Here is a 26,274-nt window from a genome sequence, read left to right on the forward strand (position 1 = left end):
ATAGGTAACCAAATTGCAATTTATCACTTGTTCCCTTTATCCACATCCGTAAACTCTTGACACACTGCTTACACACCTTGTGAGGGACCCCAGACTTATCTTGTTCACCAAGTTTTACTTTAAAATATGCAAAATAAGCTTGCCTGAAAAATACATTGATGTTTGTCCTTTGACTGGGAATGGTGAAATTGCCACAGGTATAACAATGAATCAGGGTTGTTTAGGCACTTAGGATGAGAAATTGCAGAGGCAGACATGATCTGAAGGAAGGGACTTAAGGAAAGGAAATAAGTACGTATGCAAATAAAAAAATAAATTCTGCTAACTCCTCGTATACAGACAAGAACTTGGACTACACTTCGGAATATGATTCACTGTATAGAGCAGTAAACAGCCTCTCACCACACTGTCTCTTGTGTAACGGAATAGCCTAGACAAGTATGAATCTGTTGCTGGTCTCCAAGGTCGTCCCCCACCCCTCCCCACTCGAGGGAGGTTGCTCTCAGCCAGAAGGAGAGCACTAGTGCTTCCCTTGATCCAGGGTCAATCCAGCCTTGAGTGGTCTCATTAAGATAAGCTGTAGAGAAAAACTTGATGTGAAAGAAGAAAACTAACTTCAGTTTTGAAATCAGCATGCCGATTTAAGTCTAAAATAGCTGAAAATTGAACTCAACAGGAACTATGTTAAAAATTGTTCCCCTGTGTAATAATTTGCTGAAAATTTCACAACATATAGTAAATACACTCTTCTTTTGTAAGCAGTGTTCTTTGACGCAATTTAGCAAAAAATTTATTGCATTGAAATTATTTTAGAAAAAATAAATTCTTTCCTTCAATATAGCTTTTGAAATATAAAATATGGCATAATATAAAACCTATGATTATAATTTGAAAAAACACATAGCAACATGGATATCAAGCAAGAAATATGCCAAAAATTGCATACATTTTTGAAAAAAATAAGAAAACTTCATAACGTACCAAAAGATGAACACAAATGGCATTCACATGAGACATATATCAATAGATATCAACAGTGAAAAACAGTTTATAAACAAAAATGAAATGCAAAAACAATACAATAGCAAAAGCTTCCTTAGCATGCACATTGCATAGTTTCAACGATTATTGCAAAGATAAATGAAATTAAAAGGACCATTTAAAATGTAAGTAAAAATTATAACAGAATTAATATGTCAGTATTTGGACAAGTGTAAAAATTCAAAATTTGGATCAACATGAGAAAAAGTTATATCAATATATAACCTGAGGTACAAAAAAAGAGAACAAAACATAAAATAAAAATTATTACATTGTTATTTACATTCATAGCCATCAAAAAAAGTCACTGGGCGTGACGCTGGCACTTTTGGGAAAATTTGTCAGTGTTGCTCACAGCAACGTTGGCATTCAAAGGGTTAATCCAATAGACAATAGTTTGTTGAAAATAGCAGCAATGCATTCAGTGATTACAGCTTATGCAGCAGCACTGTTATATGGCTGGGAGGAATTGGGAATTAAACAATACAATGTTTGTTATAAGGTACCTGCACTACCTATGAAATGGCATAATGTAATTGGAAAGAGGACTTGGATTAATGTAAAGGTACACTGCAAGCTCAATGTCAACCACTAAAAAAATTTTTTTTCAAGTTACAACACTTGTACACTGAACATTACCAAATGTTGAAATTGAATGGTAAGACATTCCATATTCATGGACTGGAAGACTTAGACAATACTTCCCAAATTGATCTACAGATTGAATGTGATCCTACCAAAAACCCAGATGGAGTTTTTTCCCCTCTGGTGGTTTCATTGTAGAAACTGACAAGCTAATCTTGAAGTTCATATGGAAATACAAGGAACTCAAATTGCCACAAAAACCGTGAAAAAGGAGGACAAAGCTGGAGGACCTATATTTCTTGACTTCAAAACCTACTACAAAGCTACAGCAATCAAGCTGGTATAGCAAAGGCAAAGAACAGGCACAAAAATCAATAAACCCTCACATTTATGATTAATTTATTTTCAATAAAGGTGCCACAACTATTCTTTCAGAAAAGAATAGTCTTTTCAACAAGTGGTGGGATGATTGAATAGTCACATATGAAAGAATGATTTGGACCCTTACTTCACAGCTTATACAAAAATTGCCTCAAAATGGGCAAGAGGTCTAAATGTGAGGGCTAAAACTCCTAAAAGAAAACTCAGGAAAAAAATCTTTGTGACACTGGATTAGGAAACCGTTTCTTAAATATGACACTAAAAGCATAAGCCACAAAAGAAATAATAAACTGGACTTCAAAATTAAAAACTTTTGTACATCAAAGGATACCATAAAGATACTAAAAGACAACCCATGGGGTGGGAGAAAATATTTGCAAATCATATGTCTGACAACGACTTGTATCCAGAACATATAAAGAACTCTTACAGCTCAATAATAAAAAGACAACTAATGCGATTAAAAATGGGCAGAGGATCAGACAGACATTTCTCCAGAGAAAATATAAGAATACCCAAAAGTATATGAAAAGGTGCTTAACATTATTAGTCACCAGAAAAATTCAAATCAAAATGAGAAAGTATTTCACAGCTACTAGGATAGCTATATACAAAAAAAAAAAAAGAACAACCAAACAATAACAAGTTCTGAAAAGGCTGCGGAGAAACTGGACTCCTCATGAATTGTTGGAGAGAATGTAAAATAGTGTAACCACTCTGGAAAACACTTCCTCAAAAAGTTAAAAATATAATCTAGCAACTTTACTCCTAGGTACACATGCAAGAGGTATGAAAATACACATATCCATACAAAAATGTGTACATGAATGTTCATAGTAATATTATTTATAATAGCTACAAAAGGTAAAAACCCCAAATGTTCATCAATTAACGAATAGATAAATAAAATGAAGTTTATCCTATACAATGAAATATTGGGCAATAAAAAGTACTGATACATGTTACAACATAGATGAACCTTGAAAATATTTTGCTAAATGAAAGAAATCAGTCACAGAAGACTGCATATTGTGATTCCACTTATGTAAAATGTCCAAAATAGGTAAATATATACAGACAGAAAGTAGATTAGTAGTGCTGTAGGGCTGGAATAGTTCGGAGATGGTAGCTAAAGATACAAGGTTTCTTTTAGAAACGATAAAATGTTCTAAAATTGACTGTGGTGATGCTGACACAACCTACAACCCCGTGAATATACTAAAAACCACTGAATTATACACTTTAAAGGGATGAACCATATGTACGGCATGTGAATTATATCTCAATAAATGTTTGGCTGGGGGGATGGAAAACAAGGTTTTCATGTTCTTAGTCTGTTTCCCTATCATGAGTCATCTGATGTCACTTCTCCCTTCAAACTACTGTTACCAAGCACACTGGGCTTTCAGGTTACCTACCTACAATCTAAAGAAGAAGAAGAAAAAAAACCTCTGAGGCTTTATATGTGTTTTCTTTTCTTTTTAGTATACTTTATTGATTATGTTGTTACAGTAGCCCCAATTTTTCCCCCTTTGCTCCCCTCTACCCAGTACCCCTATTCCACCAGCAATCTCAACTGCCTTAGTTCATGTACATGGGTCGTGCACATGAATTCTTTGGCTTCACCCTTTCCTGTATTATTCTTAGCTTCCCCCTATTTTGTACCAACCAATTATGCTTCTTAATCCATGCACCATTCCCCCATTTCTCCCTCTTCCCCGTTCCAGCTGATAACCCTCCAGAATGATCCCTATACCTATGATTCTGTTCTTATTCTGGTTTGCCTAGTTCAATTTTGTTTTATTTTTAGATTCAGTTGTTGATAGTTGTGAGTTTGTTGTCATTTTAGTGTTCATAATTTTGATCCTCTTTTTCTTAAATAGGTCACTTTAACATTTCATACAATCATGGCTTGCTGATAATGAACTCTTTTAGCTTTACCTTGTCTGGGAAGCACTTCATCTGCCCTGCCATTCTAAATGATAGCTTTGCTGGATAGAGTAGTCTTGGTTGTAGGTCCCTGCCTTTTATCACATTGAATATTTCTTGCCAGTCCCTTCTTGCCTGAAAGTTTTCTTTGGAGAAATCAGCTAATAGTCTTATAGGCACCCCTTTGTAGGTAACTCTCTGCTTTTCTCTTGCTTTTGAGATTCTCTCTTTATCTTGAACCTTTGGCATTTTAATTATGATGTGTCTTGGTGTGGTCCTTCTTGGGTCTAGTTTTAGGACTCTCTGTGCTTCCTGGATTTCTATGTCTATTTCCTTCATCAAATTTGGGAAGTTTTCCTTAATTATTTTTTCATATAAGCTTTCAATTTCCTGCTCTTCCTCTTCTCCTTCTGGCACCCCTATGATTCGGATGTTGGCATGTTTAAAGTTGTCCCAGAGGTTCCTAAGCCTCTCCTCATTTTTTTCAATTCTTGTTTCCTCATTCTGTACTGCTTAATTTTTTCTTCCTTATGTGCCAAATCATTTATTTGAACCCTAGCTTCCTTCCCTTTGCCACTGATTTTGTGTGGATTTTCCTTTGTTTCATTTAGCATAGCCTTCACTTCTTCCCTTAAGTGTTTGTCAGACTCAAGTATATCTGTAAAGCCTGTGAGCATCTTTATCACCAGTGATTTTAATTCTGCATCTGTTAGGCTGGTTATCTAGTCTGTTAGGTTGGCTACCTCCTCGTCGCTTAGTTCTCCCACTGGAACCTTGATCTGTGCCCCCTTTTGGGCTATACTTCTCTGTCTCCTCATCTTGACAGGCTCCTGTGTTTGTTTGCCTCTGTCTTAAGTAGAGCTGTCACTCCTGTTATGTTGTAAGAGGTGGAGCCTTAGGTATTTGTCAGTACAGGGTGACCTGTTTCTCCACGTTGTGGTACTGTATGTGGGGGAGGGGTCAGAGAGGGAACAATGCTGCTTGCTCAGCACTTGCCCCTTTTCCAGGCACTTCTCCCACTTTTGTATGGGACTGGCTCCTCCCTAGCTGTTGCTCTGGCCGTTGTTCCCAGGGTAGGTGGGTCTGTGGACGTTCTAGGACCATGGGAGCCCTTTAAACAAGTGGACTCTGCTGAGAGACTGGCAGTTTCTTCCTCTGCCCCAACCCCCACTGGTTTGCACAGTCAGAAGCAATGAGGCTTGATTTTCCCTGGCGCTGGGACCATGAGCTGCGCTGTCTGGTCAGGAGCAGGGAATGCTCCCTAGGTGTCCCTCCCCACTTTTTAAAACGTGTGACTATGCTTTCCGCAACCCTGCCTCTGCCGCTGCTGCTGCCGCCACCACACCGCATCCTTTCCACCCTGGCTCTGCCCCACTTACCTGTCTGGATGAGTATTTCTTCTTTGTATCTTTGTTTGTTGGACTTTCATGCAGCTTGATTTTCTGAAACTTCTGGTTGTCTCTACTTTTGAGGTAGTTGTATTCCTTCTTAGTTATGGAGGGAGACTCAGCGTGTCTGTCTAGGCCTCCATCTTGGCTAGAAGTCTATATGTGCTTTTCCTTCTATCTGGAATATCCGTCTCTCTCCCTTCTTTGGCTAACTCCTATTTGTTCTTTAGAGCACAGCTTAGATGCCATTCCTCCATGCAGTCATTTTTAACCTTCCAAGCCTGAGTCTGAGGCACTCCAAAGGGCTCCCACAGCAACATATGTTTACTACTATTTTAGCACTCCTGTACTGAATTCATATGAACTGTTTACTATCTTTAGCTCTCACTAAAACTGAGTCTTATTTATTGCATTCTGCTCTAGTGTAGGTAAAAAATAAATACTTGTTAAAGAATGGGATAACCTAACCATAAGTAGAATCACTTCTGTGAACATTTGTCAGCTCTAAGAATATTTTTTAAAAAGTTCCAAATTACTTCAAATGTTTAATTATAAGACAAAAGCACTGATGCATATTTCTTCTAGAGATATGCATGAAGAAATTTATGTTCAGACACTCTAAACAAATTTTCAAATGGAAAAATAATGACCTGCCTTATCTGGTTAAGCTATTCACATACATAGGCATTTTTAACCTGTTTTGAAAATACAGTTTTGACTTTCAAATATTTTCATTGTTTTTGAATCTTTCCCTTTTCTCATTCCAAGTGACTCTCTAACAGGGAAGTCTGCAAAATAACAGACCCAAGAGAGTAACACTCAGTGCATTCTTACCAATTCTGAATCAGGGTGAAGGTAGCATAGATTCCATCTAGTTTAAAAATCACATGGTGACACCCTTTGTACACATTTCTTCCAATTTAAGAATGGCCTTCATAAGCAATTTGGTCAGGAAACTATCAGAATCTGGGGCAGTGGAGTGGAGAAACATGGATTTATGGAAGGAGAAGTCTGAGAAAATAATCTTTTAGATTATTAATTTTTGTGTGAAGTTGTTTAGCAACCCGGTAATGAAGAAACATCTACAACATCTACAAGAGATCCAAATAGCTGCTTAAGAACCTCTAAGAATGTACCAGCATTTTCTGTCTGGAAGCTTTCTGCATCTAAAATTCCAAATCAATTTTTTGCCAAGCATTTTGGAGACAACATGAAAGGAGAGGAAGAAGCTTTAAAACAGGAAGGATAATGAAGAAAAGGAAAAGAGAACCTTCTTAACCATAAGATCTACAATAATGATTATGACATGAAAGTATGTTAGATTCTTCCCCCCCTAGACAGATATTAAGGCCACAAGACCATAAAAGTCAGCTCAAGAAAGAATAGGCAACCCTGTTTCACGTTATGGATCACACATGTATCTATCAGCCTGGAGAAAGAGTACTTTCAAACTTAAAATGCCAGGAATGTGGACTCCCAGTCAAGATGGAGGAATAGGTAAACACCCCTCACCTCCGTGCACAACTATAGCAAAAATTACAACTAGACTACAAAAACAAATTATCACCAATAATTGTCAGAAAACTGAGGTTTGTGGAAGTCTGACAACCAAGGATTTAAAGAAGCTACATTCATCCAAACAGGTAGGAGAGGAGTTGGGAACAGGTAGTCCCACATCCACATGCGGTGAATAAAAATTGGGGCAGATACCTAGGTAGTGAGGGATCCCAGCCCCAGACTAGATCACCCAGCCCAGAGTTCCAGTGCCATGAAGATAAGTCTCTATAACTTCTGGCTGTAAAAACAAATGGGTGTTGGGGCAGTGAAAGAAACTGCACAATTCTCAAGAGACTCCTCTTAAAAGGCCCACAACGGACGTAAGACTCACACAGAACCATCCACTCACTCTGGGATCCAGTGACAGGGCAACAGCTGGAAAGGCACCCTTGACATACGGGAAGAAAGTGAAGAGACTGGCAACAGGATGAGTGCTGAGAACAGCTTCTTCTCGGGCAAAACTCCGGAGGCCAGGCTATGGCATTGTACCCTCCCAAGTCCTCCCACACACAAACAACAAAGCTGTGATTCGGGTTGCCCTGCCCTGGTGATTACCTAAGGCTCCACCCCATACAAGTTAAAAGGTGCACTTTTCTACAATAAGCCACACTGCTAAGACAGGGAGTCAAAGCAGCTCTACCTAATACACAGAAACAGAGGGAGGCTACCAAAATGAAGAGACAAAAAAGTATGTCCTGACTTCCGGCCAAGATGGAGGTGTAAATACATGCGCTGCTTCTCCTCACAACTAAGAAGAAATTTACCAACACTTCAAAACTAAAAAATAAAAAATAAACAAAAACCCCAGAAAATCAAAAAAATCAAAACTACAGGGAAGTTCAGCAAGAAATAAAGAAGAATAAATCAACCAGAAAGGTAGGCGGGGCAGAGCCAGGACGGAGAGAAAGAGAAGAAGAGTGGTGGCTGCAGGGTTGGTGCTTCTCCGCAGCATGGCCAGAGGTGGCACGGCTTGCAGGAGAACGGCGGGTGGGTGCAACTAGCAGCAGCCCTGACAAAAAACACAGTCATACTGATTAAACCCAAGTAATCATTCAAGCCCCAAACTAGACCACACATCTTGCAGTTCCAGAGCCTGAGAAAATAGAGCCGCATTACTTCTGACTGTGAAAGTAATTGGGGGAGGGGGCGCAGGAAGAAGCTACCAGTCTCAAAAGAGAAGCAGCTTGCTTAGTATGGAAAGGGCAAGAAGTACCTGGAAAAGCTGCAGCAACCGGAACTTTTCCCTCTCGGACCCCTCCCCCACATACAGCGCCAAAACGAAGTGAACCAGTCTCCAGCACTAATGAATACCTAAGCTCCATGCTCTATAAAGTAAGAGGTGCAACAGCCCTTGCCCAAATCACAGAGGCAAACACAGAAAGATGAGGAGACAGAGAAGTATGACCCCCAAGCGGAGGCAGATCAAGGTCCCAGTGGTACAACTAAGCAATGAGCAGATAGCATGCCTAACAGATGAGGAGATACAGTTTAAGGCAATGGTGATTAGGATGCTCACAACTCTGACAACAAAGATTAAACAGGACAGGGAAAGAATGAAGGCAATCCTAGCCGAAATGAAGGAAAATCCAAATGAAACAAGTGGTAAAGGGAAGGAAACCAGGGTTCAAATCAACAAACTGGAACATAATGAAGAAACAAACAGTCAACCAGTACAGAAGGAGGAAATAAGAATTTTAAAAATGAGGAGAGGCTTAGAAACCTCTGGGACAGCTATAAATGTGCCAACATACAAATGATGGGGTTTCCTGAAGGTGAAGAGGGAGAGCAAAAAATTGAAAAATCATGTGAAAAAATAATGAAGGAAAACTTCCCTAATTGGGGGAAGGAAATGGACATACAGGTCCAGGAAGCACAAAGAGTCCCAAACAAACTAGACCCAGGGAGGATTACACCAAGACGCATCATAATCAAAACGCCAAAGGTTAAGGATAAAGAGAGAATTTTAAAAGCAGCAAGAGAGAAGAGGAGAATTACTTACAAAGGAGTACCTGTAAGACTGACAGCTGATTTCTCAAAAGAAACTTTGCAGGCAAGAAGGGACTGGCAGGAAATATTCAAAGTGATGAAAAGCAAGGCCCTACAGCCAAGATTACTCTATCCAGCAAAGTTATCATTCAGAATGGAAGGGCAGATAAAGTGCTTCCCAGACAAAGTAAAGCTGAAGGAGCTCATCATCACCAAGCCATTATTACATGAAATGTTAAAGGGGCTTATTTAAGAAAAAGGATATCAAAACTATGAACATTAAAATGAAAACAGAATCACAACTATCAACAACAGAAGCTGGGGAATGGAACAAAGTTAAACTAAGCAGACAACTAGAATGGGAACAGAATCATAAGTATGGGGAGCAAGTGGGGGGAGGGCAGCTGGGAGAGGGAAGGGAGAGAGAGAGGGAAGTGGTGCAGGAATTAAGCAGCATGATAGGAAGGTTGGGAATGGACAGGGGTATGTTGAGAAGAGCTTTATGCACAACCCATGGACATGGACTAAGGATGGGGGCCTGCTGGAGGGAGGGGGGTTGCTGGGTGGAAGGGAGCAAAGGGAAAGTAAATTGGGACATCTGAAACAGCATAATCAATAAAACATACAAAAAACAAAAAAGTATGTCCTAAATGAAAGAGCAGAAAAAAACTCCAGAAAAAGAACTAAAACAAATGGAGATAAGCAACTGATCATATGCACCGTTCAAAACACTGGTTATCAGGATGCTTCAGAAACTCACTGGGTACTTCAACGGTATAAAAGAGTCCCAAGTAGAAATGAAGGTTACATTAAATGAAATAAAGAAAAAATGTACAGGGAACCAGCAATGGAGGGGATGAAGCCAAGAATCAAATCAACAATCTGGAACACAAGGAAGGAAAAAGCAATCAGAACATCAGGAAGAAAAAAGAATTAAAAAAAAAGGATAGGCTCAGGAATCTTGGACATTTTTAAATGTACCAACATCTGAATCATAGTGGTGCCAGAAGAGGAAGAGCAAGAAATTGAAAACTTATGTGAAAAAATAATGAAGGAAAACTTCCCTAATTTGGTGAAGGAAATACATACAAGTCCAGGAAGCACAGAGGGTCCCAAATAAGATGGACCCAAGGAGGACCACACCAAGACACATCATAATTAAAATGCCAAAGATTAAATAGAGAGAATCTTAAAAGCAGCAAGAAAAAGCAGAGTTACCTACAAAGGAGTTCCCATAAGATTGTCACCTGATTTCTCAAAAGAAACTTTGCATGCAAGAAGAGACAGAAAAGAAGTAATCAAAGTGATACAAAGCAAGGACCTACAACCAAGACTACTCTATCCAGGAAAGCTATCACTTAGAATGGAAGGGCAGATAAAGTGCTTCCCAGACAAGGTAAAGCTCAAGGAGTTCATAAGCACCAAGCCATTATTTTATGAAATGTTAAAGGGACTTATTTAAGAAAAGGAAGATCAAAACTATGAATATGAAAATGACAACAAACAACTATCAACAAGTGACTCTAAAAAATAAAAACAAAAACTAAACAAACAACCAGAATAGGAACAGAATCATAGGTATGCAGATCACTTGGAGGATTATCAGCTGGGAGGGGGAAGAGGGAGAAATGGGGAAATGGTGCAGGGATTAAGAAGCATAATTGGAGGTACAAAATAGACAGGGGGAAGTTAAGAATAACATAGGACATACAGGCATGACCATGGACATGAACTAAGGGGGGCAGTACTGTTGGAGGGAAGGGAGTTACTGGGCAAAGGGGAGCAAAGGGAAAAGAAATTGGGACAACTGTAATGGCATAATCAATAAAATATACTTAAAAAATAAATAAAAATTAAAAAAACATTAGGGACATTTGAGATCTCACTCCCTGGCATATGTTGTCAGCTAGGCTGAAACTCTTTAAAAAAATTTTTTTTTTAAAGTTAAAGGAAATATGTCTGAGTAGATTAGATATATTTAACAATTCCTAAAAGAAAGAGGTTAAGTATAATTAAGGGTAAATTTAAGAAGGAGACAGTTGTTTTAGAAATAAGTTCATAACACTTGTCAGATACTTCTTGAGCATTAATTATGTGCTTCCGATGTTAAGTTCCTCTCTCCTCAAATTCCAGGGTCCAGCAGCCTATCCACGATACTGCTGAAATGATTAAATCAAACAAATATCATAACTGCTATTACTGAATGCAAAGGAATAGTTACAAAAAAAAAGGAAAATTACATTTGTGTGTGTATGTTTATGTGTGGTGTAATGACTGTATTCTGAAAACTTTAAGAAGGAAAAACTCCAGTAGTTTAATTGATAATGATGTTTTATTAATCATTAACTACATACTTTATATTTTCTGAGTAAAAGACATTAGCTCTTAAAATGGATGGGCGCAATCTAGGAAAAGAAATGAAACCAGTAATTTAGAACTATACAGACATTAAAGAAAGAAACTGCATCTAGATATTCTTCTAAAAGGTCTGGTTAGCTGGCCACAGTAAAACTCCTGGAGATTGTTTTCTGTTGTTTTAGACAGTCCAGAATCTTCATACTGAAGGTAAGGGCTATATGCAGGAAACAAATCAGAAATTCAAACATCTTCCCACTGCACAAGTACAGTAGGTATTTGGCAGCTTTCTCTTTCACTTCCCAAACAGAATCTCAATTGTTTTGGTTTAGAACAATCTAAAATAAAGTGCGCTTATGGATATGGATAACAATATGGAGACTGACTGAGGGAGGGGAGAGGGTGGGGCTGGGTTGAAGTGTGAAAAGGAGAAAGCAGGAACAACTTTAACAGCATAAACAGTAAAGAAAAAAATAAGGGGCACACATAATATTTTTCCCCCCATCACTCATAAATCTGGAGGTGAACGGGTAGATATTAATAGCTGGCACTACATTTTGGATGCTTAGTTAGTGCCAGTCATGGTTTTAAGTGTTTTACATATATTCATTTAATTTTCAAAACAATCCAATGAGGAAACTAAATAACAGGTTAAAGAACGATACATCAACTAGAAAAAGTTGAAGTTAGGGATGAACCAGGTTTGATTTGACAACTACGCTCAAAGTCCACTATTTTTATAAAACAGTTCATTTTTTCTTGAATTTTTGTCCAGAAAGTTAAAACCTTAGAAATACCAACAAACAGGTCTCATAAACACTGACTCTCACAGACAACTGGCACACTTTCTACAAACAGGTACTTTGGACAGGAAATACTAAAATAATTTTCCCCAAGTGTTTAAAAACTCAGTTAATCTAATGAAAGACTATAATGCTTTTTAAAATTCTTAATTCTAATAAAAAACAATCTTTCAAATTATTATGATTGCCAACCTTATTTCCTTTTAAAATTTTATTGAAATACTGGGCCTAGATCTTCTGGACAATTTCTCTGATATACTTTCTAATATTACTTTTTAAAGATACAACTTTTAAAGATTTAAAAAATAGAATTCCATTTTGATTATGCTAATTCAAGAGGTTCTTCAAATGCTGTAATTTAAAAAGTAAGTCTGGAGATTTACTACTATATAAAGTACTTTAAGCAAGATCAAACTAAATTCTTGTACAGTTTATTTCCTACTATCATTTTTAATCAGTAAAATGTCAAACAACAGCTTGTGTATTCAAAGTTATTTACGTATTTCCTCCCTTATTCATTCCCTTTGCAAAGGACATGGAGTTTATTTAACAACCAGTTATTATGTCTTCGTTTCATTGCTATTTTTATTTGCCTTATTTAATGAATGAATCATTCCAAAATCAGTTTATAAAGTAATACCTTTTTTCTAGTATCTCTCATAAAAAAATGCAGATCCAACAACTCCATTCTTTCTCAGTCTTTCCCTACATGTCTCACCACCAAATCACCATAGGATACCTTAAATTACAAACAGATACATGTCTTTAAGAATATAACTCTCAAATGTATCACTTCTGGGCTTAGTTATCAATACAAACTATATACTTAAGAAATCATGACTTTCATACTAACTATAATTTAGGAAACTAGTTACTGGTGAAGTAGGAAGAAGGAGAATGAAGAGAAAAATCTGTCAGGTCATCTTAGAATTCGTAAAGAAAAGGGTGGGATGAGTTACAAACCCTTTAATTTACGAAGGCAGAGTTAAAAAAGGTAGGCATGATTGCCTGGAATGAAATTATTGAAGGAAAGGAGATCCAAGAGGTTAGGAAGCTCCTGAAAATGTGGTTCTGACTAATAATTAGAGATGATGCCAATAAAAGAAAGGAAGTACTAAAGAAAGCAGGATGGTAGCACAGGGACTTATTTGAACAGCACACTATGTAAAAAAAACAAATCAAAACAAAAAGCAGTGTGGTATAATAAACAGAGCATGGGCTTTTGAATCCCAGTCTACCACCTAATTAAATAACACCAGGAAATTCATTTCCCTCTCTGAATATGTTTCTTAATTAGCAAAACGAGAATTACATTTCTTGTGAAGACCTACTGTAAGGCATTTGCTACCCAGTAAGTTCAATATTTCGTTGCTGTTCTTTTTATCCTTAGACTATATCCTATCAATGGAGCACAAAGTACTATGTTTAAGTTACTTGGCTCAATCCCCCTTTCCTTGGCAGTTACATTATCAATTTAATATACAGTTAGGCTCATTGGTTTCAATTTATATCCAGTATTAGGATTTGCTTTCTTCCCATCATTCTTAATTTTTTAAATATGTGAAACATAAGTATGGTTCAAGCAAAACCTATGCTTCCCACTTCATTTCAGTAGAAGTACTATACTTTATGTAGGTAACAATCTGGCCATTTATCCAGGGACTGTAATATGTATTTCAATATGGTGACATTTACATCTAAAACATAAAATATACAGTATTTATGATCAATATTAAGAGAGCTACCTATGGTTATTGAAAAGATTATAGCTAAGAATTTCCAACAGTTAGTCCCATTAGTCTTAGTTTATATTTATGTAGTGCCATGGAACTGTTTTATATACATGAATGCTTTAATTTTTAAACAGTCTTCTGAGGTATGTTGGCCAAGATCATGATGCTAATAAGTGGCATAGGCAGAATTTGAATCTAGTTTCAAGAATCTGTGTTGTTAGCCACTTAACTATGTCTCCTGCATTCTAACTGATCACATATGTTCCTGCCATATAGGGACCACAGAATTGAAACCTTTTCTGGCATACCTAAAAAGTGTGTCACCTTAGGAAAATTACTGTACCATAACTTTCCTGCTATTAATAAAAATGTAAGATAATTGGGAAATATGGACTAAATCTCATAAATATTTGTAAATATTATTTAGACCAAATCAACTGCACTACCTATTTAATCATTTTTCTCATTCAAGTAACATTTATCAAACATATTTGGGAGGTAAAAGTAAGTCAAATTACTCCTCCAAATCCCACTGAAATGATCAAAGTATATATACAAGTGTGGGCAAAAGTAGGTTTACAGTTGTGAGTACACGAAATGGTTTATTCTTGTATTATTATTTATTAATTGTATTATTTTCCATATGAACAACTGTAAACCTACTTTCATCCATCCTGTATATGTATTTTTTAATATATATTTTAAAAATAGAAAATGACAAGGATTACCAACAACAAAGCATAATCACTAAAGAATTTCTGAACTGTGCAAAAGAAAGAAAAGGTTCACAAAAAAAGAAGTGCCTCTGTAGCTTTTAACAATACAAAGACAGTCCTTTTTCTCATTAGAGAAGTGTACGAGTCTTCTAAAAAGTTCAGTAAAACCCCAAGCTCAGAGAACTAATATAGTTGAGGGCTACGGGTGCTATGTATGAGGATACCAGAAAAATCAATGGGAATTGTCATCATCTGGAAGATGACATTTACACCTCAGACTTTTTCATCTGGGAATGAGCTGTCTGGTCAAGTCGAGAACTTGTCACAACAGGCTCCTAAAGAGGGAGGGCAGAGGGCAGAGGGCAGTAAGGGGCATTGTATAAGAGATACAATATTTTAGTTAACTCCAGGCTAAAAAAGAGCATTAAAGCACTGGCCAACAATTTACAAAGGAAAAAATTTAAAAAATATAGCACAGAAGGGGAAATCCATAATGTACCCAACCTCACTGATAACTGAAAATATTCACCATAAAGCATGATTAAATCTTAAATACAGGATGATCCCCTTAAAGCAGATATCTTAATAGCTGCTGGTGTGATTCCAAATGGATACTGGATGATAGCTACCTACTGGGGGGTAAGTAGGCAGATACTAGAGACAGTTCTCTAAAGCTCCTAAGACTAGTCCTATATCAGCAATGTTTCACCATATAAGTTTGTCTTCTGATCCTCACCCACTAAATCTTATCTAGAGTAAGAGTCCTAAAGGTGATTCAATATGCTGACATACAACTGTCTACAGTATATCTGTTTTAAATAAGATTCATTGCTATGGTTTTTCAAGTGATTCAATTAACAAAGAGTTTCTTGTTTTATGGTACAAAATAAACAAAGAATAGAACTGTAGAAAATTATCTTATAGGCTACCTTACAGGCTACTTGTAGAACCCTTTAATCTAAACTTGATTACTGACTTCAACTAAGGAGGTCAGGGTCATGGCTTATATAGTTAGCTAGTTCAAGGGAAACCTACCCTAGGCCCATAGAATACATCCATAATTCCCTTAGCAAATGTTAGCTAGAGTAAAAAAGTTGACAGAATGTTAATGGTTAGTATAATTTGTCATCAGTACTGGAAAATCCCCAGATGCAGGTTATCCTTGATACATGAAACAGCACTTGCACATAAATAGTTGAATAGGCTGCCCAGTAATCTTTTCTCTTAGTGCACCAAGATGGAAGAAGGCAGCCATCCAGGTAAGTACCAGAGGCACTGTAAAGTGTGGATGTAAAAATGATATGGGCAACCAGCTCTAGCATAGTGATCCTAGTTTTAAAAAATCAGATTGCTTTTGGTGACTACATCAGGGATAAGTAATCAATTGCAATATTATATGTATCCAATGTGGTATGAGATTAATCCATTTAGTTGCTACCCAAAGGAACATCACAGTTTACCTGCTCACTTGGTAAAGCACATTTGGTAAGTATTCTCCTCTGTAATTTACAGCTAATGAGACATAGTGAAGTTTACAGAGGTATATTATTGAAAAGTGATTTTTATCCAGATACTCATTTTTAGATATCTTGATATTCAAAGATCCTTAGGTTCCCTCATGGCTCTTACCTAACCTCTCTAGTATTTCAACAATACTTCTCTCAATATTACTTTTTCATCAATCTGTGAATGAAATAATGTAGCCACTACACCCAATCCCTTGTTACCAACTAGATCAGCTTTTGTTAAGTATTAAACGTTTTAGCAGTTAACTTTTAGTTGCTCGTTGGGCAGAGAATTCTAGGAAGTAGCATACTTTGGGGAAAATGTGTAGCTCCAGAGCTTGAAAATAAAACACTCTGACAACTAAAAAGATATGCTAAGCTTACATAAATCATCATAAACATGTAAAGCTGTATATATGAAATTTATACCTATATATTGTCACTGCTGTCACAGCACAACCTAATCTCCTGAGTTATTTAGAAGATATAAAACAAAGTCCCTATCAAAATAATTATCCATTCAAGCTCTTATTTATAATTCAACAATAACATTTTCATGAGTAGCAATACTTCATTACATATCTAAACTTCCCCTGTATGATTACATAAGCACTGAAATGGGAAAAAACACTCACAATTGCATTACAGAAGTTTATGACAACTAGAAGAAATTTGATCCCACAAGCAAAACTAAACGTAGTTGTACTGTTTGCCAGGTTTCTAAAAAGAAACAACTCATGTATTTCAAACTTATTTTCAGTCTTTGAGGTGAAACTGATAGACTCTTGATCCTCCAACTGTAAAGCTTTACAGACCATTTGCTCTTAAGTATATCCCTTTAACAGTAATTTCTAAACTAAATTATTTCCACAATTCACCATGGTTATTAGTCTTTCACCTATAGGAGAATAGAAAGTTGGGGTCTGAACTTGTAGAACAATTGGAAGTACTGGAAGAGGTACTAATCAAATCTGATGATGTAATTTTCATTAATATTAATAAAACCTCAACTTCAACTTGTCCAAGGTCAATTACATGGCTAGTAAATAAGTGGGACTGGGATTTGACTACATGTTAATTTTACCCCAAAACCTGGGTGTCCTTTCCAATATGCTAGGCTGCCTTTCTCTTAGGAAACCTCTTCAATCTGTTCCAGAAAAATACAAACCCAATGCATTCCTGGATTTTGTTACTTATATGTGTCCCATTAAGTTCATATTACCATGACAACTGACTTTTCAGTCTCTTCCCAGATTGGACCCAGCTGGGTTTCAGAAATATTCAAATACAGACATATCATGTTGTTTTAAATCTCTTATTAGAGCAAGGCAAGACACATGTAAATAAATATAACAAATAATACAAAAGGAAAATATTTAAACTCAGAGGTTTTGATCTTTTAGATAATAAATAATTATGTCTAACATTTGAGCATGTACTATTTATTAAACCATGTACTAATTCCTTATACAGTCAAACTTTGGTTCTTGAGTATCTCCCATCTCAAACAATTTGGTTCTCAACCAACTTGTTCATGGAAAAAACATCTCAGTTGTTGAACAAAACTTTGGTTCTTGACCCGACAACCTTTCCATGCTGATACATACAGTATTTCTAATGGGAAAAAATGATTTGTTTTTCTTAAAAAAATTGCTCCTTGAAGAGCTTTCCAGAACGAATTAAGGTCGAAAACCAAGGTTCCTCATCATGCCATTTTTATTTTCTCACAACCTTTTGTTGAGATAAGTCAAATTACATGCTCAAAATCATAAAGCTCATAAAAAGGAATTCAAAAAATCAAATCTAGATATGTCTGATTCCAAATCCCATGGGACCACTTTACTGCATTGTGACTCCCATACGAACGCAGTGTTTATCAGGAGAGGAGTTAAACAAATATTGTTTTAGGTCACACTAAGCTCAACAGAGGAAAACTGATCTAATATATGACTAGTACTATCACAGCTTTGAAAGGGGCTCTGTCCGCCAAGTGACAAAGAATTCAACAAGCCTAATCAGTCTAATGAATGCAACAGTAATCATTGCTCTGTAATCTTTCTCTGCATTTCCATTCCTTCAGGATTTCCATTTATTCATGGCTTCTGTCCATGTTCTTGGTCGGAACTTCCGCTACTCCAAAACTTTTAGGCCTACTAGCTTACATCCTTCATTCTGAAGTAGCTACATCTCTGTTGATAATGGTAAAATTTTTGAGATGACTTCTGGAATGAAAGTTGCAAAGGAAAAAAATGCATTGTTCAGGAAATCTAATTTTTTAAAGTATATTTTATTATGTTGTTACAGTAGTCTCAATTGTTTTTCCCTTTGCTCCCCTCTGCTCAATAACCTCTTTTCCTCCAGCAATCCCACGCCCCTTAGTTCATGTCGATGGGTAGTGCATATAAGTTCTTTGGCTTCTCCCTTTCCTATATTATTCTTAACACCCCACTGTCTATTTTGTACCAGCCAATTCACAGGGGAACAATTTTTAACATAATTCCAGTTGAGTTCAATTTTTCAGCTGTTTTAGACTTAAATAGGCATGCTGATTTCAAAACTGCAGTTAGCTTTCTTCTATCATGTCAAGTTTTTCATGTAAAGCTTATCTTAATATGACCATTCTAGGCTGGATCGAGCCTGGATCGAGGAAAGCACTAGTGCTCTCCTACTGGCTGAGAGCAAACCTCCCTCGAGTGGGAGGGGTGGGGGATGACCTTGGAGACCAGCGACACGTTCATATTTGTCTAGGCTATTCAGTTACACACGAGTCAGTTTGGTGAGAGGCTGTGTGCCGCTCTATATAGTGAATCGTATTCTGAAGTGTAGTTCCAGTTCTTGTCAGTATACAAGGAGTTAGCAGAATTTATTTTTTTATTTACATGCGTACTTATTTCCTTTCCTTCAGAACATGTCTGCCTCTGCTATTTCTCGTCCTAAGTGCCTAAACAACCCTGAATTGTTTTGTTATATCTGTGGCAGTTTCACCATTCCCTGTCATAGGACAAACATCAATGCATTTGTCAGGCAAGCCTGTTTTACATATTTTAAAGTAAAACTTGGTGAACAAGATAAATCTGGGGTCCCTCACAAGGTGTGCAAGCAGTGTGCCAAGAGTTTACAGATGTGGACAAAGGGAACACATGATAAGTTGCCATTTGATTACCTATGTTTTGGTGAGAGCCCAGAGATCATTCAAGAGACTTAACTTCTGTACAGTGGAAACATCAGGATATAACAAGAAAAATAAATGTAAAATAGAGTACTCTAGTCTACCATCACTACTATACGCCCAGTGCCTCCTTCAGCTGAAATCCCAGCGCCAGTTTTCATTGAACAACCCACTTTTGAAAAACAGGAGTATGGTAAAGAACTAAGTGACAGCAATGATAAAGATTTTGAAATTGAAGATGACTCAGTGCATAAGGAATTTGATCAGCATGAGTTGAATGATTTGGCATGAGATTTGGGACTATCCAAAAAGGCTAACATCAAGACTACATGAGACTTTCGGCCAAGATGGAGGCATAGACAGACATGCTGCGTCTCCCTCCACAACTAAGAAGAAATACAACTACCTCAAAACTAGAAACAACCAGAAGTTCCAGAAAATTAAAATGCATGGAAGTCCAGCAAACAAAGATATAAAGAAGAAATACTCATCCAGACAGGTAGGAGGGGCGGAGCCGGGACTGAGAAGACACTGTGTGGTGGTGGCAGCAGTGTCAACAGCAGCATCAGCAGGCCGACGGAAAGCACAGTTACGCATTTCGAAAAGTCAGGAGGGACACCTGGGGAGCGTTCCCAGCTCCCCGCCAGACCCTGCAGCTCACTGTCCCAGCACCGGGGAAAATCAAGCCTCATTGCTTTTGACTGTACAAAACCAGTGGGGGGTTGGGACGGAGGCAGAAACTGCTGGTCTCTCAGCAGTCTGCTTGTTTAAAGGGCCCCCACAGACCTAGAACATCCACAGACCCATCCCCTCTGGGAATGATGGTCAGGGCAGCATATAGAGGGGCGCCAGTCCGGTGCGGAAGTGAGAGAAGTGCCTGGAAAAGGGGCGAGTGCTGGGCAAGAGGCATTGTTCCTTCTCAAACCCCTCCCCCGCATACAGTGCCACAACGTGGTGAAACAGGTCACGCATTACTGACAAATACCTAAAGCTCCGCCCCTTACAATGTAATAGGAGCGACAGCTCTGCCTGGCACACGGAAGCAAACAAACACAAGAGACTTCTGGCCAAGATGGAGGCCTAGACTGATATGCTCCATCTCCCTCCACAACTAAGAAGGAATACAACCACCAAAAAACCAGAAATAACCAGAAGTTCCAGAGAATAAATTGAAGTCCAACATATGAAGTTATAAAGAAGTGGTGCTCACAAAACATTTATCTCTTTAGCGACGAGAAACCAGTGCCAGTGAAGTTATGGACAAAGCAAAGGACATCATATTAAGACTGAAGCCCAAACCTCCTTCTTTCCCAATTCTGTAATTTGGCAAAAATTTCAGCCAGATTCATTTTAACCTCAATTAAGTAAATAAAAGGTGTGAATAAATAAGAGACAGGTAATACTTCTCTGAAAAGTTGTTTTGAAAGAAGTTTTTACAACAGAAATGTACACCTTGTGTGCAAAGCATTGATATGCAGGAGAAATGACTTTTTCACAATGGCTAAAAATAATGAGCCTAAGGAATCAAATCAACTCTACGTAAAAGGGCTTCAAAAACTATAAAGCACTGTATAAAATGAAAGACACTGCCATTGATGTCAAGGTCCAGCAACCAGAAGGAATTTGACCTAAGTGCAGCAGAATTATGTAATTGTCATTGTATTCACCTACCCTTTCATATTTTTGATTACATTAATATAAACTGCTATGAGTCCTTACTAAAGTGACCCCCACCATGTACTTTCTTTCCCCAGACATATATGTAATATCTATTTCTGTTTCAAATATCTTTAAAAGTTTGTACTTAATCTACAAGCTATTAGAACAAGCTCAGGAAATGTTACCACACACACGAAATAAATAAATAAATAAAAGGAATGTACTTTTTCTGTATCTGAAGCAATACAATAAAAAAAATTAAGAAAAAACTCTGCCAGCAGAAGTATGTTCCATAATCTTACGGTAATATAGTTTATTATTTGGGATTTTAGAAAGTTATTCTCTTCAGTTGTTTTGTTTTTGAATATTTCATTCCCTTTTGTAGTAGTTCAAGAAGAATCTGAGGAATAGAGAGAACAGAATAAGTAGCTGAGAGATTGAAGGACGAAGAACAGTATGGGAGTGAAGTCCAAAGCTAAGAGGGAAGGTAATTCGTGTCACTTGTGCAAAGTCTAGTCGTATTATTTTTTATGTTTCCTTTATTTTTAATAAAGGATACGTCAGTTCTCCCAGTAACAAGCCTGAACTTTAATTTCAAAACTGGGATTCTGACACCTGTTTTTATAAAGTATAACAGCAATACAACAATACCTAATTTTTACTGAGCACTTACGATGTTTCAGGCACTGTTTTAAATGTTTTACATTGATTAACTCAATTAATCATTGCAATAGCCCAATGACATGGGTACTATATTATCGCTATTTTATAGAGGAGGAACTGGAAAGAGAGACATGGGTACTATTATTATCCCTATTTTATAGAGGAGGAACTGGAAAGAGAAAGGCTAAGTAACTTGCCCAAAGAGGCAGGAAGTGATGAAGTTTGGATCTGAATCCTGTAACTTTGCCTTAGTAGTTCACTGCAATGGTTTTCCACCTACAACCTGCAGAAACTTTTGGCTTCAGGAATTCTACTTTCAAATATATATTTTGTCCATTTAAAATTCACAGTAAAAACATCACGATCAAAACTTTATATACTGGCCCTGGCTGGTGTGGTTTAGTTCGTTGGGCATCAACTGCAAACCCAAAGGTTGCCAATTGATGTTTCTCTCCCTCTCTTTCTCCCTCCCTTCCCCTTTCTCTAAAATCAAAACAAACAGCCCTGACTGGTGTGGTTCAGTTGATTTAACTGAAAGGTGTCCAGTTCCATTCCCTGACAGGGTACATACCTGGGTTGTGGGCCAGGTCCCCATTTGGGAGCAACATCATTGCCTCTCACACATTGATGTTTCTCTCCCTCTCTTTCTCCCTCCCGTCACCTCTCTAAAGATAAATAAATAAAATCTTTAAAAAATAAAATCAAAACAAACAAAAATACAAAACTTTTATACTTACATTATGCACCAAAGGAAACCAACACAACTTTTTGCAGCCAGGTTAAGTCACTTTTGTGCAGATATTAGAATAAAGTTAATCCTGTTACTTCTGAGGTCTTATTTGAACTTCCTGTAAATGTTTCAATGATTTGGAAGGTGTAACTCTGCCCCCATTTTTTTTTTTTTTTTAAATTAAAGACTAGATCTGTCTGCTCAGGTAAAAAGACCATATAAGCTCAATCAAAACCAGGTAAAGTTCAGGTGCATCTTATCACAATGCAAGAGCACAAGAGTGAACAAAGGAACACATCCCATTCATATTAAGTTCTGGGGGCTTACTGTTTGACATAGTTAAGGTAAGAAATATGGGTTAGTTATGATTTTGAAAAATTTCCTACTGTTCATACTATCTCCTTTTATTCATTCCTCTTTCTAGCTGCAGAACATTTAACTGAAGGGTATCCTGAGATGGCAAGGGAAACTGTTAGGGAAAAGAATCACCTTCTTCATCCCACTTCAGCCATACACCCCTACTGTCACACTCTGAACCTTGTGTCCACAATCCTCTGCATTCCCACTTTGCTGCATTGAACACTCCCAGTCAGCTCTTTGATTACATTGGTCCACTCTTCAATCGACCATATTCTGTCTGCTATTCACTGTTCAATCCTTTGCTCTTTCCTTTATTCGGTTTTACTCTTTACCCAGTGAAGAGTCCATGAGCCATCATTGCAATGATATTCGGACCAATACTCTAAACACCTCTGCTCCACTGTCATCTTGTTCCATGTGGCTAGCAAACCCCAACTCTGAATGAAGCCTTCTATTGGCTTTCACCACACACTGGAACCAACATAGCTGAGCTCTCCTAGAAAAGGTCAACAAGCAAATAGGTTATTACATTGTATATTCATGACCACCAACTTCCATGAGGCTTGCATGCTGCTAGACAAGCCTACTACGTTACCAGTTAGCATGCTTCCTCTACAACTATTTACTTATTTCAAACATTTTAAACTTACTTCAAACCTTGATCTTCTGTCCCTCCCATCTCTACGGCAACTCATAGCAGAAGATTTAGCCTACTAATCTGAAGGAGCTGTATTTATCCTATCCTTGCTTTCTTTCAAATATAACAGAGGAACAATACCCTTTCCCAGTGCTTTGAATGCTGCCCTTTTCCATCTTCTCAGGAATGTTATGCTATTACTTAGCTCTTTTCTTCTCCTGTACAGGTAACAGTTCCCTCTCTCAACTGTAGCTTCCCATGGATTATTTGGTTTATTGGAATTCTACCTGAAACTTCTTTGCAAAAAGGATCTTTCGTGCTAAAACAGTAAAACCTCTTTGCCTGTAAGTATGCAAAGCCCCAAAGAAAGTCTCACAAAAGGAGTCACTGCACATATAATTAGGATAAAAACAAGAACAGGTCATGAAGTGGATGTCACATATATAACTATACAAACTAGTAATGCTGATGTTGCCAACATTTTAAGAAATAAAGCCCATTGTTTCACCAAATTCTAAACTGTTGTGATACTCTATATGCTTTGCAATTTAAAAAATTGAGATGTAATTGACATATAACATTGTGTATGTTTAAGGTGTACAATGTGTTGACTTCATATACTTATCTACTGCAATAGGATTGCCACCATAGCATTAGCTAACACCTCTATCACCTCACATGATTATATATATATTATGCTTTACAATTAAGAGTTCTGCTAAAACTGTATAGGGAAGAAGAGGAGAATTTTTAGTGTTGTTTTAATAACCAGCAAATCTGACAGAATTATTTTATGTTAGTAGGTCTAGATGAGGGAGAGAAGGAAGGGAGAAGGAAGCAACAAATGTCCCAGCTACAGCCTTCTTTTTTTTTTTTTTAAATTTTATTTATTTATTTTTAGAGAAGAAGGGAGGGAGAAAGAGAGTGAGAGAAACATCAATGTGTGGTTGCCCCTCAGGTGCCCCCCCACTGGGGACCCGGCCTGCAACCCGGGCATGTGCCCTGACTGGGAATCGAACCAGCGACCCTTAGGTTCGCAGGCTAGTGCTCAATCCACTGAGCACACCAGCCAGGGCACAGGATGTACAGAACCATAAGTAATACTTTAGAAGTAGTTTGAACAGCTTAGCGATACAATTTTGTAACAAAATTCACGGAGGGAGCTTGACATTCTCAACCCCCAATAGTCCCTTCATCTGCACTGAACAAGCAGTTAGAAAACTTGCTCGGGCATTCACGGCGATATCTTTCCTTCAGAAAGATGCCACCTCTGTTCTACCAGCATACCCTTGCCCTGCTGGTGACAGTTTCGTGGTGTTACAGCAGGCACTGCTACTGCTGCTGGGCTAACTGCGACTCCGCTGTTACTTAATTTTGTAACTACTATTAAGATCTTTAAAGTGTTTAGTGATGCGCTAGAATGAAAGATGCTCCATAAAGTTAAGTTTATTATTAGTAGGTTATAGCTCCCGGGCCTAAAATAATGCCAAATTATAACCATAGAGACTTCAAAGGGAAAACCTGGAACCAACAAGCGTCTGCAACGCTGCCAAGCGGGCAGGGGCTGGGCCGGGGCGCCGGGGCAGGGGGTCTCACCCAGCACCCACCCCCACACCTCCAGCACCGGTGACATTGCCTCTTCCATAACCTCTCCCCGCGACCCCTTCCTCAGAGTCGAGGTCGGCCCTGGCGCTTCTGGGCCTTTCCTCGCCCACTGGCAGCCTAGCTGCGGTCCCAGCCTCCCACCAGCTTTTGAATTCCTTCACCGGCGCCTCAGTTTCCTCCAAATCACTTTCTTCCCATTTCCCACCTGGACTTTTATAAAAAATCCAGGACGAAGCTGGTTCCCCTACGGTCCCTGAGGTCGGCTGGCTGTCTCCCCTCACCCCTCTTCCAGGTCCGGGACTCGACAGCCCAGCGCAAGTCTCCTTGTCCCTGGGCTACTTTTCCTCAGTCAGGTCCCCTCCCCTCCCCATCCTTCCCTGGGCCCCGTGCATCCGCCGCTCACCCGCGGACTCCCCAGTGTTGATCCAGTCGGGGTTGGCGATGCTGGCGATGGCGAAGATATCAGCAGCCAGAAACAGACATCCTGAGATGATGGTCAGTTTATCCATCGCCCCGCCCCGCTCCCCCCACCCCCCGAGCCCCGGGCAGGCCGCAGCCTCACGCCTTGTGCCCCATGGGCCGCCGCCGGGGCCCGGAGTCCCCACGCCGCCGCCTCGAGACCCCCTCAGCCCCGCGCCGCTCGCGCCCTTCGCGCGCAGGGGACCAGCAGCCGCGGCGCTGCCAGTACTGCCAGATCCCCCGCCCACCCCGGAAGTGCTCGCAGTACCCGCCCTTCACCCGGAAGCGGAGCCGTAGCGCTGGTCTCTCCTGGTCCTCGGATTTCTGCTTCCCACCTAGCGGTGCAGGTTCACACCGCTCAACTTCGACCTCTTTCGGGACCCCTGGCTCAGGCCCGTGCCCCGCTCCCGGTCTCTTCCTGCAAGCCACACTTTCTTGCCAGTAATAGTATTGTTTTCGTCGTTGACCGTTTGATCACAAAATGCCCCTCAGTCCTTAGCCTGAGACTAGATGGGGGATGGGGGATGGGGGTGGGGGCGGGGGGACGCCGGTCTTCCAGCCGGAGGACCTACAAAGTCCTTGTCACCTTGTATCATTGCCCACTCGGCGCCCGGCAGGTCGGAACTGCCCGAAGCAGCACATAACCGTGGACACCATGCACAGGCACGGGAGTGCACCTGCGAAACCAGGTCCCAACCCTTTTGAAGCTGACGTATTGCTGGGGAGGAGACAGAAACAAGTTAAACCCTGTCTTTAATAATTTCAGGTGCTGATCTATGAATTAGGTCAGCTGGAGTTGGGACACAGAGGGTTACACTGAGACCGCCGCGGTCCTGAAGCTCTCTGACCTATGAAGACCTGGGAAGGACAGAGGATTAAGCAAGTGCGCGCAGCACTAGGGAGCGCGAGGAAGACCGTGGCCTGCTCTGGGGGCTGCAGAGGGTCCTGTGGCTGGGGAACGCTATATGAAAGACGGAGAGGTGGACAGAGGATGGATGTAGCACTTGTGGAGC

At 39.0% G+C, this 26,274-nt stretch overlaps 1 protein-coding gene across 1 annotated transcript in view; it reads right to left on the reverse strand.

Annotated features, from left to right (window-relative positions):
• MOSMO (modulator of smoothened) overlaps nucleotides 1–25,314 on the reverse strand; it is a 70,925-nt gene extending 45,611 nt beyond the window's left edge. The window contains exon 1 of the mRNA XM_090279221.1: nucleotides 25,206–25,314. Within this exon, the coding sequence (XP_090135347.1) occupies nucleotides 25,206–25,311 (106 nt within the window). The 5' untranslated portion in view covers nucleotides 25,312–25,314. The remainder of the gene's footprint in view (nucleotides 1–25,205) is intronic.
• Between the last annotated feature and the right edge of the window lie 960 nt (nucleotides 25,315–26,274).

The sequence above is a fragment of the Furipterus horrens genome, unplaced genomic scaffold, assembly GCF_987537825.1.
Source record: "Furipterus horrens unplaced genomic scaffold, mFurHor1.1.pri manual_scaffold_5, whole genome shotgun sequence".
Taxonomy (NCBI): Eukaryota; Metazoa; Chordata; class Mammalia; order Chiroptera; family Furipteridae; genus Furipterus; species Furipterus horrens.